The sequence below is a fragment of the Chiloscyllium punctatum genome, chromosome 25 (assembly GCF_047496795.1).
Source record: "Chiloscyllium punctatum isolate Juve2018m chromosome 25, sChiPun1.3, whole genome shotgun sequence".
NCBI classification, from domain to species: Eukaryota; Metazoa; Chordata; class Chondrichthyes; order Orectolobiformes; family Hemiscylliidae; genus Chiloscyllium; species Chiloscyllium punctatum.
In genome coordinates, this window is record NC_092763.1 from 21,005,448 (window position 1) to 21,025,319 (window position 19,872).

A 19,872-nucleotide genomic window follows, 5' to 3' on the forward strand; every position below is an offset into this window, starting at 1 on the left:
CTGACAACCTGAATGGTTTTATGGTCATTGTTAGACTCTTAGCTCCAGATCTTAATTGAATTCAAGTTCCACCATCTACCATGGCATGATTCAAACCTGGCTCTCCAGAACATTACCTGTGTCTTTACATTAACAGAACAGTCCAGCAATAATACCACTCGGCCATTGTCTCCCCTGTAATTGTGAAATACTTGCACAATTTCAGTAATGTTTTCTGATGGAACTTTTATGACTTGGCAAGCTGGATCATTGAATATAAAAGTGTGTTTGCTTGTTCAGCCTCCAATTTGGAGTCTAGTTTGGAGGGAATTCTGTACCTTAAGAACTATTTTCTCCAAGGTATCCAATTTTGTGTATTATTTAACCATTTCTGAAATTATAATTTCCAGAAATACAGCTGCCATGGCTTCCTAATTTGATAATTTATTTTCTTTTCATTTAATGATGCAGTACCTCAATGTTGTTTTATTCTCCTGACCTTAAAGGATTTCTATTTTGCAGCATAACAATGCTGTTAGTGTGTTTTGCTGTCCAGTAGGGTTTTCTCATGTTTATATGGTCAAAGTAGACTATTCCCACCTTGTTTGCAACTTAATGAATGGGTCCCACTTCTTTGTGGCAAAATATAATATTTCCCATTTTCTGCTGCATATGGGTTCAAAGATAATCCCATTCATTTTAATGTGTTCTAACAGATGAATCTCAATCTATTGATTCTGTCTTGCCAAACATTGCCATGAGTTAATCTTCCTGAAAGTGTGTATGAGATACCTTCAAAGCTCACCAGAACCTGCACCACTGCTCTCCATGTCACAGATTACTCATACTATCAGTCTATCAAGGAAGGCCATTGATGGGTCACATCCGCCATATCTTTCCTGGCAGGGATTTAAATGGCTCACTTTGTTGAGTGGGGTTGAGGAAACCCACTTGGTCATCCAATGAGAAGAAGCCTTTGTCCTAACCGAGGTGTTGAACTAACAACTAGGTACTCCTTCCACTGAATCCAAGTATTCATTTGGATCAGATCCATCTACACCAAACCAGTGGTTATTGGCTGGGAACCCAGGCAGTGCAGACTGTAAGTGGGAACTGTAAGACCATAAGACATTGGAGCAGAAATTAGGTCCTTCAGCCCATTGAGTCTGCCTTGCCATTCAATCATGGCTGATAAGTTTCTCAACCCCATTCTCCTGCTTTCTCCCCTTAATCCTTGATCCCCTTGATACTCAAGAACCTATCTGTCTCAGTCTCAAATATACTCAATAGCCTGGACTCCACAGCCTTCTGTGGCAGTGAATTCCATGGATTTACCACTCTCTGGCTGAAGTAGTTTCTACTTATATCTGTTCTAAAAGGTCTTCCCTTTACTCGAAGGTTGTGCTCTCGGGTCCAAATCTCTCCTACCAATGGAAACATCTTCCCAACATTTACTCTGTCCAGCCCATTCAGTATTCTGTAAGTTTCAATTAGATTCCCCCTCATTCCTCTAAATTCCACTGAGTATAGACCCAGAGTCTTCAAATGTTCCTCATATGTTAAGCTTTTCATTCCTCAGACTATTCTCATGAACCTCTTCTGAACACATTCCAGGACCATTACATGCTTCCTGAGATGTGACACCCAAATACTCCAAACATGGTCTGACTAGAACCTTATACAGCCTCAAAAGTACATCCCTGTACTTATATATTCAAGTCCTCTCAAAATAAATACCACCATTGCATTTGGTTTCCTAATTACTGACTCAACCTGCAAGTTTAACTTGAGAGAATCTTGGACTAGAACTCCCAAGTCTCTTATGTGCTTTAGACTTCTAAACTTTCTCCTCATTTAGAAAATAGTCCATGCCACGATTCTTCCAACCAAAGCGTATGACCTCATACTTTCCCACATTGTACTCCATCTGCCACTTCTTTGCCCACTCTCCTAACCTGTCCATATCCTTCTGCAGCCTCCTTGCCTCCTTAATGCTACCCATCCCTCTACCTATCTTTGTATCATCTGCAAACTTAGCCAGAATAACCTCAGTTCCTTCATCGAGATCATTAATGTAAAAACATCCATTGGCTTTCCTTGATCTAACCTGCTTGTTACTTCTTCAAAGAACTCTATCCACAAAGTACAGAGACTGGAATCTTGGGTATTATCAACATGACTCAGGGAGGAACATGACTGAATGCTCAGTCATTCTCACCAGCCCCATCCTGCCCCAAATGGATGCCCATGTTTACAGAGGGCATGGGAAACATCAGCAAACATCACCTCACCACCTCAACTGCAACCCCCTCCCCCACCATGGTAGACATTGTTAAAGAGACTGTAAGGAGGCCATCAGTAGTAGGTTTTATTAATCAAGATCCTATCCTTCCACCCAAATCAGGATGACATCTTCAATATGGCAGTTCTTAACACATTCCTCAGCTTTAACTCTCTCCGCACCTTCTATGACAAGTATTCATTTGCAGATCCGTCTGCACCAAACTAGTGGTTATTGGCTGGGAACCCAGGCAGTGCAGACTGTAAGTGGGGGCTGTGAGAGCAGGAGCTCCTGTCCACAATGTACAGAGACTGGAATCCTGTGTATTATCACCAGGACCCAGGGAGGAACATGACTGAACACTCATGATGCAGGAACTTGAATGCTCAGTAATTCTCACCAGCCCCACCCTGCCCCAAATTGATGCCCATGTTTACAGTGGGCACAGGAAACTTCAGCAAACCTTCTACCTGGATCTTGGCTGAGGTGCTGACTGACCAAGGGAGCACTCAATGAAGTGACACTGATTGTACTCCAGAATGGCTGTGGAATTTCAGGACCATTGCTTACCAATTGAACAGGAATTTTCCTTTGAGTTGTCACTTCTCAGGAATGACCAGAAGGTGCACACAGTTTGGGTCTTCTGTAGAGTCAGGCTTCTTCCTGTATCTTTCCCCTCTGTGTTGTTCCAAGTAGGGACCCCAATCAGGAGCTGATGTGCAAACAGCAGATATTTTCTGTGAATGGAAAAGTAAAATATTTAAACATTTCTCCTGGATTTCCACCCATTGTTAAGTGGAAAAGAAATCCAGTTTTCAGTCTGATTTTTCTGCAACACCTGGTGATTCATGTTATACTGGATAATGTTTAATATATATGCTCACAACAGAGATTATATTCTCATCCATACACTCTAATTGATTGTGTTATACACTGGCAATGAGACAGACTGAAGGAAATTGGACATAGCATTACATTTATCCCTGGTGAAATGACATTACTGCAATGCATTAAATGTAAAAGGTAAGAGACAGTGTGAGATGTAGAGGTTTAGGGATGGAATTCCAACACTTAGCGTCAAGCCTGGTAAATACACAGACACCAATGGAGGAGTGATAGAGGCAGCTCTCACCTTTTCCCACCCTCAATGCCCTCCCCTTACCATGAAGGTCCACAATTGCAGGGAGAATTAACTGAGGCTCTAGGCCTATAATGTTGCAGACTGGACACAAGCAGGTGGGAGAGCAGTGGGACAGCAGCTGAAGGGAGGTCATCGGCCCTCCTGCTGTAAAGCTGCTCCTGTTGGACTGTAAGAATCTGCTGTTTGTAACAACCTCAAAGACCAATCTCTTAACTATTGTATTAGGGCTTTAGTACCCTGGGGCACCCTTGTAATGATGTCACAGAGCAGATCTTCATTGGGAAGAGATACCATAGTGTGAGTTGAATTAAGAAAAGAAAGACAGAAAGTTTTAGTGAATTAGGCCGAGCCCCAAAATCTAACATTGTTTATAAACATTTTCAGAGAAGCACATGGAGTAGACTGACTAGCAATGACATAGTGATCACAGAATAGTTCATCAATAGTCCTCTGGAATTACAGAACCTGTGTATTGCAGAGAAAAGGCACATTTTTTCAAAACGTTTATCTTGCATTCATCAGAACATTTTGCGAAAACCCCAACCAATTCAAGGTGAGAAACAAAATTTATGCGACATGAATGGTTGCTAAATTGAACTCCAATTGGCAGAGACGATGATATGAGGAATACTCCCAGTAATGCTGATTAGCAGTTAACTTCCAGGCTTTGATTAAAGGATTTGGAACTTTTCTTCATGGAGAGGAGAACACTTAGAGGAGATTTGATTGATGTTTTAAAATCATAAGGGGTCTGGAATTCATTGAAAATATTAAGAAACAAATATTGAGATTGATCTTGAAAAACCTGTACTAAAACCAGGAAATGTTTTATCTGGATTTACTAGAAAACTATTGAATCCCATTTCAGATTGCAGCTTCCTCTTGTCACAGTCAGACAAAAGCAAAAATCTGCAATGCAGAAGACATCATTCTGTATCTGATAGATAGATTTTGAGACAGTCCAAACTCCGACTCTGTAAGATACTTAAGTAATACGTGAATTACTTGAGAATTTAATGCACACAACCTGACAAACTATGATCTATGAACTGTAACACAAAATACAGAACAAAGTGGACCTTTCATTTTATGTTTGCTAAATTAAGAATACCTGCAGTTTGCAAGATATTGTAATTATTTGCAAGCTGGCATCTTCATATTTGTGCAATTATGTTAAAACAAGGAACAAAGAAAATTACAGTACAGGAACAGGCCCTTCGGCCCTCCAAGCCTGCACTGATCCAGATCCTCTATCTAAACTGGTTGCCTATTTTCTAAGGATCTGTATCACTCTGCTCCCTATCCATTCATGTATCTGTCTAGATACATCTTAAGTGATGCTATCATGCCCGCCTCTACCACCTCCACTGGCAACGTGTTCCACACACCCACCACCCTCTGCATAAAGACCTATCTCCCTTAAGCTTTTCCCCCTGACAGAAATTTTAGGAACGGAAATTAAAGTGGACCCTGTATCTCTCCTTTTAGGCTTTTCGAACTTTCCCTCCCTGGACATGTACGGGATGAGACTATTTTCTATTCTCTCTTTCTATGCAAGGAAAAATATTTTGGTGAACTGGGTGGCTGAGGGCCCCCCTGGACTTTCAAATTGGCACAGATTAATTATGGAAAGTATTCCCCTTGACTTCCTTACAAATATGGTGCACCGAAAGACCGAATTATTTTATAAAATATGGTCGCCCTTCTTGAATTACAGATATTTCGGCTATCCTAACAAGGGCTTTTACTTAATTGAGATTACAAACCTGGCTGGTCCGGGGCCCCTTAGGAGAGGAATCCCGCACAAATATGGGTTTTATTACATTTGATGTTAACACATTCCGAGTATGTAAGAGACTTAAATATACACTTTGGTTAGTTGTAGGTTAGATTAGTAGACAGTTGAGTTTTGTTTTTTTCTTTTTTTTGGTATTTTTTCTTTTGTTAAATTTTGGCTATTGTATATTTGATTTAATTGTATATCAATGTTTGTATTTGAGAGTTTTGTTTATTTTTGTAAACTTGTAAAAATGTTAAATTTCTAATAAAAATATCTATAAAAAAAAGCTTTTCCCCCTCAGCTTGAACTCATGACCCCTAGTAACTGTGTCCGCACTCTGAGAAAAAGCTTCTTGTTATCCAACCTGTCAATACCTCTAATAATTTTGTAGACCTCAATCAGGTCTCCCCTCAATCTGCATCTCATCTAATGAAAATAATCCTATTCTACTCAACCTCTCTTCATAGCTCGCACCCTCCATACCAGGCAACATCCTGGTGAACCTCTGATGCAGCCCCTCCAAAGCATCCACATAATTTTAATAATGAGACGACCAGAACTGTACCCAGTATTCCAAATGTGGCCGAACCAAAGTCCTATACAACTGTAACATGACCTGCCAACTCATGTACTCAACACCCCATCTGATGAAGGAAAGCAAGCCTTATGCCTTCTTGACCACTCTATCGACCTGCATTGCCACCTTCAGGGTTCGATGGACCTGAACACCCAGATCTCTCTGTACATAAATTTTCCCCAGGGCTTTTACATTTATGGTATAGTTTGCTCTCAAATTGGATCTTCCAAAATGCATCACTCTGCATTTGCCCAGACTGAACTCCACCTGTCATTTCTCCACCCTACTCTCCAATCTATCTATATTCAGCTGCATTGTCTGACAGTCCCCTTCACTATCTACGACTCCATTAATCTTAGTGTCATCTGCAAACTTGCTAATCAGACTACCTATACCTTCCTCCAGATCATTTATGTATATCACAAACAACAGTGGTCCCGGCACGAATCCCTGTGGAACACCACTGGTCACAGTTTGCTATTTCGAGAAATTACGTTCCACTACTACTCTCTGTTTCCTGTTGCCCAGCCAGTTGTCTATCCATCTAGCTAGTACACCCTGGGCCCCATGCAACTTCACTTTCTCCATCAGCTTACCATTGGGAACTCTATCAAAAGCCTTACTGAAGTCTATGTATGTGACATCTACAGCATTTCCCTCATCAATCAACTTTGTCACTTCCTCAAAGAATTCTGTTAAGTTGGTAGGACACGACCTTTCCTGCACAAAACCATGCTGCCTATCGGATATGTTCATTTTCTTCCAAATGGGAATAGATCATATCACTATCATCTCCAGCAGTTTCCCTACCACTGACGTCAGGCTCACCAGTCTATAATTACCTGGATTATCCCAGCTACCCTTCTTAAACAAGGGGACAACACTAGCAATTCTGCAGTTTTCCGGGAACTCACCATGTTCAAGTATGCTGTAAAGGTATCTGTAAAAATAGCCCCAGCTATTTTCTGTCTCGCTTGCCTCAGTAACCTGGGATAGATCTTATCCAGATTTGGGGACTTGTCCACCTTAACACCTTTTAGAATATCCAACACTTCCTCCCTCCTTATGCTGACTGGACCTACAGTAATCAACATCTACCCCTAACCTCAAAGGTCCGCAATGTCCCTCTCCTCAGTGAATACTGACACAGAGTACTCATTAAGAATCTCACCCACTTTCTCTAACTCTACACATAACTTCCCTCCTTTGTCCTTCGATGGGCCAACCCTTTCTCTAGTTACCCTTTTGCTCCTTTTTCTGAATAAAAGACCTTGGGATTGTCTTTAAAGTTACTTGCTAAAGGTATCCCATGACCTCTTTTAGCCCTCTTAATTAAAACCTTTGTTTTAATCGTGTAAATGTTATAAATTTTGCTTTTTTTTCTAACACTGGAGTCTCCATAGTCCTATCAGACCATAGGGCTGCTCTCTCATTAGAGAGTGAGGTGACTGGTGGTGGTTTACACTGAGGGTCACCGTGCCTCAGACAAGGGGAGAGTTCCTGGAGGAGAGTTCTTCATGGTAACCTCAGCTGGTACAAGAATTGTTACCAGCTCACCATTGAACTAACCAACCCACCTTGTTTTAGTTGTTTAATCAACACAATTCATCTGGTTTGTTATGAACTCTTGGTACTTTCAGGCAAAGAGCCTTTGTAATTTTACTGTTTTTCCTCACTCTGACCCTAACTACTGTGCATTCTTATGGTTATATGTTCTGTCTCTCACTGTCACACTTTGCAGTTATCCTTACCTGATCCTTACATGATCCAGGATCAATGGTGTGTCTTTTCTCTTTAACATTGTGAAATACACCTCAGTGACGCCTTCACACACACAAATCCCAGTGCACACCCATTATTCCAGCTTCAATCCCTAACCAAGATAGTATTCACAGTGAACTAAACTGAGCATGAGTGGAAGCAGAACAAATGGATATCTTGACTTTGAAAGGATATGCAGTGTGTTGAACCTATTGGAACTCTAAAGCCTAATTTTGTGTTCTCTGTTGCTTGACTGTTAAAAGATTTCAAAGCTGTCCCTCACCTGCCACAAGGTGGGGCCCTCAGCTTGGATAACTCTCACTACGGCCACAATGGGGATCCACATAATACAGAAGATGGTCATACACCAGCCCAGTGCTCCTGACCTGAAAGGGTATTCAACAGGTCCATATGTTGGAGGGGTGAGTGTTGCTAAGGACCAGATTAAGACTGCCTGAATGAAAAGATACAAAACTAGATCAGAATGAGAGATTGGTTATTTTCAGTTTAAATCATAATAATGTGTAACAGCTCCTTACCACCAGCAAACACGGAGAGATCAGAATCCAACAGATTCTCCACCAGAGCCAGAAGAGCCAAGTCCTTTCCCCAATCATCATCTCAATGTCCTTGATGAATCTGTTTGTCCCTGTACACAACAACGAAGCAGAGACATACCATCACTCGCTCTGTCCTGTCTTCAGGGCGGCTTGTTTACTGTTGAAGTTCACCTTGTACTGGGTCGCACTAATGAACAGGTTAAACCAAAGAAGGGATCGCTCAGGATGTCAAACAGGATAAGGAAATTGAACCCTGTCACCAAATGATTGATCTTTCTCTCCCATTTTGGGAACAAGGGTCTGTCCATCCCAGCACAAATCGGAAACGTGAGTTTTTCCTGGAATGAGTTATTCTTGGGCGAAGAAGGTAACATGGAATTTGAAACACAAACAGACCAATCATGACCGTATTGATGGTGGAGCAGGCTTGAGGGGCCGAATGGTCTATTTCTGCTGTTGCTCACATGTTTCTGTATGTAGGACTTGTTACACATATTTCAGTTTCATATTTTACAAGTCCTTAGAGACGTTGACAAGTCATGATCATGGTAGAAGGAGCTGTTCAAGTTGGGAGAGGAAATATGAATAACCTCAAGACTACTCTCTGTATCACTGGCAAACTGACACAGGATAAATAAACCAATGGAGTTAAATGTGTGGCTCAGATTGGTGTGGGAGGTATAGGGTTCAGTTCATGGGACACTAGGATAGTACTGTGATCGAAGGAAACTGTTCCATTGGGGTGGACAGGCCTCAGTTGACCCATACTTGAATCAGTGCCCTGGCAAATTGAGAATCAAGGGCTGTAGAGGAGTCTTTGGGGCTTTACTCTGAGTGGAGGTGGTGAGGGTCCAGGAGAGAGGACAATAAGCCGACCAAGGAAACCGATTACGTGGCTTTATAAGGCAACCCCTTGGATAATGATACTCAGAGATAACAATAAGGGACAAGACTGTCTAAGAACATACAATCAGCAGGAAATGAAGTCAAAAGATGGGGTGGTGCAGATGATGTAAAGGAAAGTTCATGGATCTTTACTTAAATGTACATGCTATTTGGAACAATCTAAATGAGTTAATGGCACAAAAGAGGTAAGACTTTATAACCATTATGGAAACATGGTTGCAAGGAGATCAAAGATCAGAGGAATGTGGCTTTTCAGATGGAAGGAAAGAATGTTGGAGTAGCTTTGTCAGTGTAAGGTGTGATAAAAAAACTATTGGATAATGTAGATTCCATATGGGTGTAGGTGAGAAATAACCAAAGAAAGGAAAGTACTTGTGGGAGTAATCCATAGCTCACCCCAACACCCCCTACACTGGTTATTTGTCAGGCAGAGAATAAACTAATGGATAATAGGAGTATGCAAAATAAAGTGCATTAATCATCGGGGATTTGAATCTTCATGAAGATCGGGAAAATCACAGTGGCAGAAGTGGGCAAGAGGAAGAGTTCAAAGAATGCTTTGGAACAATTCACTTGAACAACAACCAAGGATCAGGTCAGTTTCAATCTAGTGATGCCTATTCAGAATAGAAGACCTCCGAGGGAATAGTGACCATAATATGGCAGACTCCAGCATTTAGGTTGACAGGCTGTAACTTGGATCAGAAATAATTGAATTAAACTTAGAGAAGGAAAATTACACATGGATCAGGGCAGAAATGGGTGGCATGGACTGGAAAGGAGTTTCACAGAATAGGCAGTTGGAAAGCAGTGGCCGATCTTTCAGAAAATAATCACTGACTTGCAGAAAAAATACATTCTATTGAGAAAGGAAGTTTTTAGGAATGGGATAAACCAACCGTGGCTAAGAAAGAAAGTTAAGGATGATCTCAAATTGAAAGAAAAAGAACATATAGGATGGCAAGTGCAGTAGCAAAACAGAGGATTGGGAGATTGATTTATTGATTTCTTGTTGTCACATGTATCAGAGTGAAAAACATGTTGTTTTGTGTGCTTTACAAGTAGATTGTATGATACAAAATGCATCAGGGTAGCAGAACAGAGTGCAAAATACAGTATTACAGCCACAGAGAGAGAGAGAGAGAGAGAGATGTCAGTTACCATTTAAGAGGTCCTTTCGAAAGTCTGTTAAGAGCAGGGAAGGAGCTGAGTTTTACAAACAAAAAATAGTCAGAAAAATAATCAACACTGTGAAAATAAATTATGAGAAAAACTGGAAGTAAAATAAAACAACCGACAATGAAATTTTTCTAAATGTATGAAAAGGAAGAGATACAAAAGTAAATAGGCCCCTTACAGAATGAGACAGATGAAATACTAAGAGGAACAGAAAATGGCAGAGGAGTTGGATAAATACTTAACATTGGAAAACTATTATGTCTTCAAAAGAATTTTAAAAAATCAATGTACTAAAATGAAGTTGGGGATGGTGGTGGGGAGGGAGGGGTGGGGGTGGGAGGAAATCAAAGAGCTGTACAGCATGGAAATAGACCCTTTGGTCCAACTCGTCCATGGCGACCAGCTATCCTAAATTAATCTAGTCCCATCTGCCATCAGTTTGCACATATCCTTCTAAACACTTCCTATCTATATACCATCCAGATGTCTTTTAAAATGTTATGATATTAAAGTGCCTGTGTTAGACTCGAGTGGACAAAGTTAAAAATCAGACAATATCAGGTCTGTTGGACTATAACCTGGTGTTGTGTGATTTTTAACTTTTAAAATGATGTAATTGTACCAGCCTCCACCACATCCTTGAACAGCTCATTCCACACATGCACCACCCTCTGCAAGAAAAAGTTGCTCTTTAGGTCCTTTTTAAATATTTTCTCTCTCAGCTTAAACTTATGCCTTCAAGTTTTGGACTCCGCTATCCCGGGGTAAAGACCATGGCTAAACACCATATCCATGCCCTTCATTGTTTTATAAACTTCTATAACGTTATCCCTGAGCCTCAGATGCTCTATGGAAAATAGCCCCAGCCTATTTAACCTTTCCCCAAAGCTAAACCCTCCAACACTAGCAACATACTTGTAAATCTTTTCTGAAACATTTCAAGTTTCACAATATCCTTCCCATAGTAGGGAGACGAAAACTGAACACAGTATTCCAAAAGTGGTCTAATCAATGTCATGCAAACCACATTTAACAAAGAAGAGCACTTGAATTCTCGTCACCTTCTGATATAAAGAGCTATCTACACCACGTCCCGCAGCCAATTCATTTGGTCTGATTTTATTAAAGAAACCTTTAAGTCCACAAAGTGCTGTAATTTAATTGATTTTGTTTCAGTATTTTCCAAGATTCGCTGACCATAGATCCAGCTGAGACCGATGAGTTGCAGGAGAGCTGTTATAAAGAGAATCCAGTCCATAGTGTAATGATCGACAAAATTTAACCAGTAAATCCCAGCCTAAAATTATTTGGAAAATTGAAAAATGTTACACAGGAAAATTATTAAGTACTCTTAATTTCAAATTCAGACTTTAAAGAGATTATAAATATGAAGACCTTTAGGTATTTACGAAAAACATAATTCTAATTAAAGCAAAATCCTGCAGATGATGGAAATCTGAAACAACCACAGAAAATACTGGAGAAACTTTCCAGGTCTGGCAGCATCTGTGCAGAGAGAAACTGAGTTACTGTTCCGAGTCTGGCATGACTCATCGTCAGAAATGTTCCAACACAATTCTAACTTGATGCTCAATATTCACTCATTCATTTATGTCTGGGCATCTATTACATTGTAGTTCTTTCTTCTACATTGGTAACTGAATGTGATTTTTGAAAATGAGAGATCAGAATTTACTTGCAGTGTTCTAAATGTGATCTCACGTGGGTCAAATGCTTTCTAGATTTAGAATGATCACCCTTTCTGTACATCTTAACCCTCTGTCTCCAGATTTAACTGCCTGGGAACGTTGGGGGGTATTTTCTTAAATCCCATGAAATCAATGATCTCTCTCAGTATCTCAAAGTTCAGCAATTTAACTTTGAGATCCACTACAAACAAGGCAGGAAAATAGTTACTTCAGACACAATGAGAGGTGTACCAAAGCCAAATGAGACCGTGACTGTTTTGCTAAACTGAAAAACATTACATGAGAAAATATAGTCAATATGAATACAATGAGCATTGGACAACAGAACTGTAACCGCTTCAATAAAAACAGATAACTGATGCCATTTTGGGAAGCTATTATTGACGTCAGGCTTGATGTGACACAAGAGGTGCCAGATGCTTGTAGGTGAAGCTCTTTACCAAGCTATATTGCCACATTATACCGGGGCATTTGGGCATAGAGTGAAAAAAGGCATCTGTACAGCTCACTGTGTATTGGTTGGAACACTGAGATGTCAGTGAGAATATGTCATAGTCACCCACCATATCAACAGAAAGAACCTGTCTACCCTTATAAGATTGCATTGTAGCCTTGGTTGAAGTTTGCAACATTTATTTCCCATCAATGGTGACAATTTTCACTAAGTCACTGACTAATTTTCTAATTTTCCAACCACCAGACATTGGAAGGATAACTCAACTATACCAATAGCAGTCACCACAAGGAGAAAGGGTATTCCATTCAGTAATAACAAATGTGTCTGCTGAGAAATCTTATAACATAATAAACAGAATTGTGGTCCTGTTTCCCAGTCCTAGTGTGAGATTAGAATGTCTGAGAGTGAACTCAGAATCACAGCAAGATATCAATATGAGAAGATCACTGCACAACATTAAACAGCTGCAAAAGGAAAGGACCAGAGCACAAGCTCTTGCTGTATTACTTCATCCCATGAATTTGATCAACTTTTAAGAGTTACTGAGTACATGTGATAGCAGCTTAAATCACTGAAGTACAACCTACCTGTGTCACACATAGAAGGCCAAGCAGATAAAATAATGAACAAACACCAGCTGTCAGAAGAAGGCGCTTTGATCGGACCAATGTAGGGAACTGGTCCTGCAGGGCTGTCAGAACTGTTTCTGATGCAGAAAATGTCAGATGAAGTGATTAATTAATAACTTGCACAATGACAGGACAAAACATCACTGGACACACCAAAGCCCTGGAGTTTGGAGTAAAAGATCTCTGCATCCATTTCTCTAGCCCTGAGACATGTATATTTTTCCCCAGTTGTGTTCCTGGTGCTCTAATGCAGAGGATAACTGCATCATCGTTATCCTCAAATATCGTGTGGGGTGTTTCAACATGAGTGAGTTTCAACATTAGTAAGTGAGTTTGCTGACCATCCTGTTCCCTGTGAAGCAGGAAAATAAAAGTCCTCATCTCTTCAACAGCAGTATTTGTCTCAATTAAATGTGAAGGGATAAATTCTAGGCATGAGGGCAAAGAAAAGAGATGGAACATGAACATCAAGATTGAAACCACCATAATAGATATCAAACAGATTGCATTATGAAATTGTTCAGATGTCGTGTGATTTTCTTTCCCCCAAATTTTACTTCAAAGCAGTTGCTAATCATTAAGACAAAGATTGATTCTTCTTTCAGACAACGATGAAACAATTGCTACAAAGAAATATTATGCATTTATCCACTGACATCAATGACAGCAGTTATTTGCTCAATTCGGTCATAATTCTTTCAAAAGAAATTGGTTATTTAAATGATGCAATGCCATTTTTACCTAAATCTCCAAACTCTGTGTCAACTCCCAGAGTGAAGAAAAATAAAACAGACCATAATGGTGCCCACGGCAACTGTGCAAGGGCCTCCGGGTAGGCAATGAAGACCAAACTGAAACCTGGACAGTGGATAGAATTGAAAAGGTACAATTAATGTTGCGGTAAACTGGTTAGTGACTTAAAATCCACTTAATTTATTATTGCTTAATTTGTCAACATTTGCAAAATTGTTCATTTCACCAGCCTTCAATGATGTGCTGATATATGTTTACAATATAAATCATTAGAAATACATCATATTGACCAATCAATCTCAACTAAGGCAAAAAAATCTTATATGCTGTTGAGAGTGGCATTTTAAAACAGAGAAGACAGTTGGAGAATCAGGAATGGGAGAGAAATAATTGAACAGATAATTTAGTGCAGTGCATTTCTTAATTTGTTAGGGGTTGCAAAGTGTAGATGCACAAATGGACCTCGGTAACCTTTTCATTAAGTCACTGATGACTAACATGTATGGACAGCAAGCTGTTAGGAAGCCTCATGGGATGTCAACCTGTATAGCAAGAGAATTTGAATAAAGGAATAGTGAAGTCTTGCTTCAATTGTTTAGGAGCTTGGTTACAGTTGAAAAGTGTGGTGCTGGGAAAAGCGCAGCATCCCAGGAGTAGGAGAGTCAATGTTTTGGTTAAAAGCCCTTCATGATGAATATGGATGAGGGAGGGGACTGAGAAATTTTGGGGCGGGGGCGGGGGGTATGGTGGTATGGAAGATGGACAGGTAGAACAGGACAAGAGGGCAATGCTAAAATGGAAGGTGGGATCTGGGATGGTGGGCCAGGGTGGGGAGATTTGGAAACTGGTGAAGTTAATGTTGATGCTACGTTGGTGGAGGGTCCCAAGGCGGAAGATGATGTGTCCTTCCTCCAGTTGGCAGGTGGCTTTGATTTGGTGGTGGAGGGGGTCTAGGATTTGCATTTCCTCAGGGGAGTGGGAAGGGGAGTTGAAGCGTTTGGCCACAGGAAGGTGGGATTGTTCAATGCGTGTGAACCAGAAATGTTCCCCAAACCATTCCGTGCGTTGGGGCTCGGTCTCCCCGATGTAAAGGAGAACACATCGAGAGCAATGGATGAAGTAAATGAGGTTTGAGGGTATGCAGTAAAATCTCTGCCGGATTTGAAATTATCCTTTATGGCCTTGGACAAAGGTGAGGTGGAGGTGTGGGTGCAAGTTTTGCACCTTGTGCAGTGGCAAGGGCAGGTGTTGGGTGCAGGGGGTAGGTTGGTGGAAATTGTGGACCGAACAAGGAAATCACAGATGGAAAGATATCTGTAGAATGCAGGGAGGAAAATATATCTCTGGCGGTGGGGTCTGAATGTAGGTGGCAAAAATAATGGAGGACAATGCACTGTATCTAGAGATTCATGGGGTGGAATGTGAGGACCACTGAGGGAGGGTTCCATCCTTGTTGCAGTTGGGGGGTGGGGTTCAAGGGCAGAGGTGCGGAAAGTAGAGAAGAGCTTGATTCAACCACACCTGGAATACTGTATACAGTTTGGTCTCCTTTTCTCAGGAAAGATATCATTGCCATAGAAGGACTGCAATGAAGGTTCACCAGACATGTTTCCAAGTTGGCACAACTATCCGATGAAGAAAGATTGCGAAAACTGGATCTATATTCTCTAGAATCTTGTAGAATAAAAGGTCATCACTCTGAAATTTGCAAAACAGTTAAAGAAGTCTGAAGCTGAAGGTGTGTAATGTACCTTTAAGAGAGAGTGAAAGCTGTTTTGCACTGAAAGCTTGCAGGCACCAGTCATGTGACTGATTAGCAGTCTCAGAGTGTACTGGGAAATTGAAAATATGTAACATTTGGCCATAACCTAGATACCTCAGTTGTTTTCATCACAATTCAAATCTAATCAATCAATTTAAATTATGCCCCAGGATACTAAAACCCAATCGAGTTTGAATTTAATGCTTTTGCCAACCTTGAACCAATGAGGTGATCCAATGTTTGGGGCATAAAGAAGCAGATATTTTGACAGAGAGAGACCAAGTGCCACCAGCAGACTAACTGCCAGCAACACACTCTCTATCAAAGACACCTTCTTCACATGAAACATCTTTGCAGCAATAGACTGAAGATGACCCAGGGAGATCTACAATAGGGGAAGACAGACACCAAAAGCAACAGTCACTGTCTAGTTTTGAAATTAAGTTGATGCAATTTTAATATGGGTTTTTATGGCAACAGTATATTGTTATAGGGTGTAAGGTAGATAACAAACATTTAAGAGAAAGGAGTATTAGAGTTGTAAATAGTTGTTGTTTAATATTCATTTTTAAAGTTAAAGAATAAGTTGATTTTTTTTCTTTAAACAGTGAAATTTGGGAGTTCTCTGTCTCTCATATTTTATCAGATTATGGAGTGAGGTGAGCTCTTCTGGGTGTTTGGTTTAATTAGCAGAAGGGTTCACCGCCGTGTCATAACAAGAATGACAGGATAGCTGCAAAGAAGATGTTTCTTGTGCCTGCAGAATCTAAAACCAGGGAGCACGATTTTAAAATGAAAGGGGATGTCAGTTTGGGCCAAGATGAGGAGAAATCAGTTTACTCAGGGGGTTGAAACATTCTCCACCTCAGAGGGCTGTGAAAGCTCATTCTTTGAGTAGATTTAAGACAGAGATTGATATAATTTGGGGGGGGGGGAGGGGGTTGGGTGCTGCCCTAGTGGTATTATCACTGATCTGTTAATACAGAGTCCCAGAATATTTTGGGCACCTGGAATCAAATCCCACCATTACAGATGGTACAACTTGAATTCAATAACAATCTGGAATTAAGAGACTAACGATGGCCATGAATCCACTGTCGATTGTCATAAAAAAAACAATGTTTCTCTGACATCCTTTAGGGAACGAAACTGCCAATCTAATCTGGCCTACATGTGACTCCAGACCCAAGCCAGATGACTCTTAACTGCCCTTAAGGTAATTAGGGATTGGTAATAAATGCTAATCTAGACAATCACACCCTCATCTCATGAATATATTTAGAAAAAAAGATTCCCAGTGATGTACAGGGGCAGTGAATGAAATGAGTAAAAGGCACTGATCATTCAGGATTATATGGAGTAGAAAAGCAGACTAGACTGACAGAATGGCCTACCCCTGTCCCTATGTCCCTGCCCAGGTTCAGGCTGTAGAACCACTCAGTGATCAGGCTACTGGAATAATCAGATTGGTGTATGAGCTATGTTTTATAACTTTACCCAGAATCATAGAATTCTTACAGCACGGTAATACACCATTTGGTCGATTGAGTCTGCACCAACCCTCTGAAGAGCATCCCACCTAGCCCCAGCTCCCCCCTCCCCTATCCCTGCATTACCCTAGCCTGCACAATCTTGGACATGACCAGACAATTTAGCATAGCTAATCCACCTAACCTGCACATCTTTGGACTATGAGAGGAAACCAGAGCACCAATGGAAACCCATACAGACATGGGGAGAACGTGCAAACTCCACACAGCCAGACAGTCACCTAAGGCTGGATTCAAACCCAGGTCCCAGTGCTAACCACTGAGCCACTGTGCAGCCCTGGTCATTATTACTTACTTACTACAGCATCATCAATAGATTAGATTACTTACAGTGTGGAAACAGGCCCTTCGGCCCAACAAGTCCACACCGACCCGCCGAAGCGTAACCCACCCAGACCCATTTCCCCTACACCTAACACTATGAGCAATTTAGCATGGCCAATTTGCCTAACCTGCACATTTTTTGGACTGTGGGAGGAAACTGGAGCACCCGGAGGAAACCCACGCAGACACGGGGAGAACGTGCAAACTCCACACAGTCAGTCGCCTGAGGCGGGAATTGAACCCGGGTCTCTGGCGCTATGAGGCAACAGTGCTAACCACTGTGCCACCGTGCCGCCCACAAACTGGCATTACACAGAATGTTTACATGAAATGATTTTTCACATGAAAAACTTTCTGAAAAATGTACTTTCAACAATTTATAATTTGAGACCACAATACAGTACTTTAATTGATGTCATAAATAAACAAAAGTGGTTCAGATTAGAAATATATGTTGATATTGTGGAATTCATTCAAATTTTCTTCATAAAACATTAAACATGGCTCATATAAAATGTAATTCTAAGTTAAATAACAGATCTTATACTGGACAATAATGTTAATTGATTGCTTTAATATTGCCGATCCTGTGGTTATTTTAAAAGCTCACTTTTAAGAGCTAAGGTTCAATCCCCAGGTATTCCATTGCATTATTCAGCTCCAATTCCTGTCCAGTATAAGTCAAACATCATGGCAATGTGTTGCTCTTCAGAGCCTGAACATTGTGTCTAGACGCTTGAACATCAGTGTGATTCACTTCAGACAGCACATTAAAGCTGTCTGACCCTTAATACTTAGAACAGCTCTAATTACCTGACTGTGCAGTCTCTGAAATAGGCTTGTCTTGTACATGAGCCATGTGTCCCAGGATGGAGAAGATGACAAATCCAGCAAACACACTCGTAGCACAATTAACCATGCAGACAATGATGGTATCTCTGTAGCAGTCGTTATGGAACTTGTTATAGGATGACAATGCTACTAAACTCCCCCAACCCACTGAAATGGAAAAGAAAATTTGTGTTGCAGCATCTTTCCAGACCTAGTAAATAGAAAATAGAATTAGTGTCTGGAGGGAAATGAAACACAAACTTATTCAAAGGATAACATGATGTTAACCTTGAAAATAATATGAGGACACATATATTTAATCCATGGTGAACTGACCAAAGTAGCTCCCTCTGGATTAACAGTATCTCTTATTAAACAGGACGGTCATCATTACTGTTAATCACTTACTGCCAAATTTCCCCTGGGATGTCTGATATATTCTTCACCAGCCATGGTTTTCAGTGACTGACTCCAGAAGGCAGAAGGCATTCAACAAAGTGTCACATGAAAGCCTGCTGCCGAAGTTAAAGGTGCCTAAGATAAAGGAGGTATGCCCCATGGATCAGTATTGGGATTCAATTGTTTACGATTTAAATAGATAAATTGTAGTTGTGGACCAAGTATAGTGTTTTAAATTTCTCAAATGGCACTAAAATGGTTTGCAGAGCAAAGTGTGAAGAGGACGCTTCAAGTCTGCAGAGGGATATAGATAGTTTAAGTGAGTGGCAAGGGTCTGGTAGATGGAGTACAATGTTAGGAAATATGAGGACATCCATTTTGGTCAGAATAACAAGAAAATGGTGAAAAATTACAGCATACTGCAGAGCAGAGGGACCTGGATGTCCTTGTGAATGAATCACAAGTAGTTGGTTTGCAATTGCAGCAGTTAATTAAGAAGGCAAGTGGTTTATGGTCCTTCATTGCTGGAGGGATGGAGTTTAAAAGCAGGGCGTCATAGAGTCATAGAGATGTACAGCATGGAAACAGACCCTTCGGTCCAACCTGTTCATGCCAGCCAGATATCCCAACCCAATCTAGTCCCACCTGCCAACACCCGGCCAATATCTCTCCAAACCCTTCCTATTCATATACCCTACCAAATGCCTCTTAAATGTTGCAATTGTACCAGCCTCCACCACATCCTCTGGCAGCTCATTCCAGCTGGCAGCTGCGTGAAAAAGTTGCCCCTTAGGTCTCTTTTATATCTTTCCCCTCTCACCCTAAACTTATGCCCTCTAGTTCTGGACTCCCTGACCCCAGGGAAAAGACTTGTCTATTTATCCTATATGTCCCTCATAATTTTGTAAACATCTATAAGGTCACCCTTCAGCCTCCGACGCTCCAGGGAAAACAGCCCCAGCCTGTTGAGCCTCTCCCTGTAACTCAAATCCTCCAACCCTGGCAACATCCTTGTAAATCTTTTCTGAACCCTTTCAAGTTTCACAAGACCTTTCCGATAGGAAGGAGACTAGAATTGCATGCAATTTCTGGGGGTTATGTTGCAGCTATATAGGGTGCTGGTGAGGCCACACCTGGAGTACTGTGTACAGTTTTGGTCTCCTTATTTGAAAAATAATTTACTGGCACTGGATGGGGGTGCAGAGGAGGTTCACTGGGTTGATTCTAGACTTGAGAGAGGGTTAGCTTATGAGGAGAGATTGAGTAGACTGGGACTATACTCATTGGAATTTAG

The 19,872-nt window shown here is 40.9% G+C and overlaps 1 protein-coding gene across 1 annotated transcript in view; it reads right to left on the reverse strand.

Annotated features, from left to right (window-relative positions):
- Positions 1-19,872, reverse strand: part of LOC140495619 (sodium- and chloride-dependent neutral and basic amino acid transporter B(0+)-like) — a 67,514-nt gene that overhangs the window by 14,802 nt on the left and 32,840 nt on the right. The window contains exons 6-12 of the mRNA XM_072594618.1: positions 18,162-18,390; positions 13,701-13,817; positions 12,918-13,036; positions 11,362-11,461; positions 8,059-8,168; positions 7,803-7,973; positions 2,831-2,997 (exon numbers count right to left, since the gene is read on the reverse strand). Coding sequence (XP_072450719.1) covers positions 2,860-2,997; positions 7,803-7,973; positions 8,059-8,168; positions 11,362-11,461; positions 12,918-13,036; positions 13,701-13,817; positions 18,162-18,390 — 984 coding nt within the window. The 3' untranslated portion in view covers positions 2,831-2,859. The remainder of the gene's footprint in view (positions 1-2,830; positions 2,998-7,802; positions 7,974-8,058; positions 8,169-11,361; positions 11,462-12,917; positions 13,037-13,700; positions 13,818-18,161; positions 18,391-19,872) is intronic.